This window comes from Branchiostoma belcheri, unplaced genomic scaffold, assembly GCF_001625305.1.
Source record: "Branchiostoma belcheri isolate BF01 breed outbred unplaced genomic scaffold, Haploidv18h27 scaffold36, whole genome shotgun sequence".
Taxonomy (NCBI): Eukaryota; Metazoa; Chordata; class Leptocardii; order Amphioxiformes; family Branchiostomatidae; genus Branchiostoma; species Branchiostoma belcheri.
In genome coordinates this window covers 2146061-2149438 of record NW_017803976.1, presented here as the reverse complement: position 1 = coordinate 2149438, position 3378 = coordinate 2146061, and the positions used below count along the sequence as shown (strand labels likewise).

Here is a 3378-nt window from a genome sequence, read left to right as displayed (position 1 = left end):
TATGCGGCTCCAGATGTCTTACTGAGGGACGACTGCGTGTGCAAGATGTCGGTAGCTTGAGGAATGAATCCCCTCTACTATATACTGTTAAAGTTCTAGTTACATATCAGTATATTGATAAATCTTATCTGAGATCTCCTACATCCTCTATGTATAACGTGTTACTGATGTTGGTTTGCCGCGTTCAGAGGTTCCACCGTGCCCTGAAAACCAAACCGGCCAGACGCGTCAACACCGCTACCTTCCTGCGGAACATCGGTATCTCCGGGCTCACAGGCAACCTCGGAAGGTAGGGCGGTACAGAGGAAATGTCGTTAAAAATGATAGTTTATTGTTACTACAGAATTCTTTCAGAAGTGACAAGTTTTTTTAAGGATAAGAATACTAACCTCCAAATTTTCGATAAGTATCAGTCCATCTTGTTCACGGAGTAGCCTAGTCTCGCAAGAGCAAGTCTCGGGCCTAGTCTCGTGCTCTCGCCACTCTGTAAACAAGATGGACGGTAGTCTTACTCTTTGAAAACTTGTCATTGCTGAAAGAATTTTCTAGTAACTGTAACTATAGGTGACAAATCATTCTCTTCAACGATGAAAGTTTATTGCATGTTCCTGCCCGTAGGATAATTGCAAGCACATGAAAATAAAGGATAGACAACGAATAACAATATAGTATGTACTCTAACTACTTAACGCTAGATTCCTTTTCTGAGACAGTGGATCCCACTTTTTCTGTAATGTGTCAATTTTGTGATGTTAAGAGGAGAGTAGTTTTCTTTCTTGTCTGTAAACGTGGAGAACTATAGCAGTAATAAGATATAACATACTATCCTCATTTTTCCCAGGCCGCCATCTTCTTTTCGAGACAGCCGTGCGGAGGAGGAGTTCTACGACTTTTATAAGATTCTCAGCGACACTTCCAAGACGCCGCTCAACAATGTCAATATTCAGAAACTCAGTACAATTGTCTCCAGACTAAACAGTACCCAACAGTCGAACATCGCCATCCAAACCGATGACGTAGAAGACATTGTCAACCATCAACTGAGAGACATAGACGCCAACATTCAACTGCGCCTGCGCGTCTTCGAACGGGACCTACATGACATGCGCGAGCGTCTTGCGCAGGCGCTGAGAGAGAAAGAGGAGCTACTGCGCAGACTCGCCGTCCTGGAGAACCCCAGCGCGCGTGCGCAGATGGAGGCGCCTCTGGTGAACGGCTCTCCGGTGGTGATTCGGTGTATCTGCGGCTGCGCGGAGTGTAACGTCTGCAACAGAAAAATCACGATGTTTGAGAACGATCAGAATTTGTTCAATCAGAACCCAAACGAGCACACAACATGCGACGAGTAACATCCTATATTTCAGCCTTTAAATTGGCAAAGAATTGAAGCCATTTGAACCAAAAACCAAGGACTTTCCCTCGACGCAAGTGGAGAATTAATTCCACTGAAGGGACAAGCGGAGTGCTTCAAGTAGCCTTGCGACATTTCGTTTCATGTCACTTATTGTGTCACCTCTTGAATGGGAACAACGCGACTCGGGTTACGAATGTTTCGTCGCAACCAGGAAAGCCTTACGCTCAGCATTGGATTTACCATTAACGAGAAGGAACTGTCATTCGTGGATTCGTCGCTAGGGGACGCCACATGACCGTGTAGGGTAACCACTATGTTTGACTACTCGGAGTTACTACTTACTAGTGGACAGTTGCAACAACACATACGCATTGACAAGCCACCTATATTGGATACATGCCTGGCTACTCGCGCCACCTAGCGGTATCTATCGCCTTTACAGTGCTGTGGTAAGTTGAGGACTTGAGCTCAAGTTTACCAATCGTCTCTATCTGGAGATACAGGTAGGTTCCTAACACTTGTCAATAATGTACAAATGTATAAGAGAGATTTAAAAGACTGTACATTTCTTGTAAAGACGCCGCAAGCAAGACTTTTAACTCTTTGACTTCAAGACGATATCGCCAAAGTTGTCTTTCCCTTGCTGAAAGAAAGATATTGATGAAGATTAAAAAGTGGCTTTGGTCGTAATACATAGCTGCTTTGACTGGTTAGACAATTCGGTTGGCAAGTTATTGGCGATGTCATTCTTAAACATTTGAACGTTAGATATAGGAACGAATGTTGTGTTTCCTGTTTCCCGACCGAACCTAGAAAAACCTACCGACCCTAGCCTTTTTTTCGTAATTTTTCGAGCCTTTTCTAGCTCCATGATCTGACATGTGAGTGATGAAACCTTGTATAATCAATTTTTTTTAACATTGACATTAAAATGAAAGTGTCCTCATGCAAGTTTGACTTTGTTAAACTGTATCGTATAAGTTGAATCAATAGAGATCGCCAAAGTCAAGAAAAAGGGAAGAAGAGAAGACAATTGCTACCCTAATTTTTTCAGGGATCGAAACAGGAAACACAACATTTGTCAAGGCCTTACGCTTAATGCTCAATCAAAAGAGTAAGAATCTTATTAATGAAAATAAGTATTTCAATGACCACACAGTTCACATTTTTCTGAAAAGGCCACATAATTATAAATGGGACACTAAATAATGAAACCAGCTTTTTTGTTGGTCAAATTTCATTACTGCATACTTGGACTGTGGGACACAACGACTTATCTATGCTGAAGTTAGACGTTTTGTGCTGGCAAAGAATCAGTTCCACCTTGTATATTAAGAGATCTGTACTGATATATTTTCGCCTTGTACGATAACTCTGGCAAGCTTCAATGCTCTAGACTGTTGGGAACTATGTATCAATGAATACATGTATCTAACGCTGACCACGAACGGTAGTGGTTGAACAAAAACAGACATTCACCAGTTTACCAACCCCAGAATGCAAAGCGGAAACAGGGGGCTAACCCTCATTTGCATAGGGCAGGAAGGCATCGGAATGATCCTGTTGACGTTAAACAACTTGTTTTCCACTGTGTTTTTTGGTGTGTTTTGAGCTATTTTATGCTCAACGTTAATTAAATTACTATGGGTTGAACCTGACAACAAATAGAGAATGATTTTTTTTTTTGAATATGTGGTTTGTAACGTTATAGTGGTAACGTTATACTGAAGCTGTAATGTTACAAACCACATGTTCCATGTTGAAAAGAACACAAAATCTTCATTTTCTATTTGTTATCAGATCCAACCCATAGTAATTTAATTAATGTTGAGCATAAAATCCCCCAACACCTCAAAACACAGTGAAAAGCAAGCTGTTTAACGTCAACACGATCATTCCGATGCCTTCCTGTCCTATGCAAATAAGGCTTAGCCCCCTGTTTTCGCAATGCATTCTGGGGATGGGTAACTGGTGAAGGTATAACGTAGTCCGACACTTACTCAGTCAAGTAGCATGCAATATTA

At 41.7% G+C, this 3378-nt stretch overlaps 1 protein-coding gene across 1 annotated transcript in view; it reads left to right on the top strand.

Moving 5' to 3' along the window:
* The window catches only part of LOC109475987 (glutamate receptor ionotropic, NMDA 3B-like), a 9670-nt gene extending 8321 nt beyond the window's left edge, over positions 1-1349 (top strand). The window contains exons 8-9 of the mRNA XM_019776795.1: positions 189-289; positions 842-1349. Coding sequence (XP_019632354.1) covers positions 189-289; positions 842-1349 — 609 coding nt within the window. The remainder of the gene's footprint in view (positions 1-188; positions 290-841) is intronic.
* The last annotated feature ends 2029 nt before the right edge of the window (positions 1350-3378 follow it).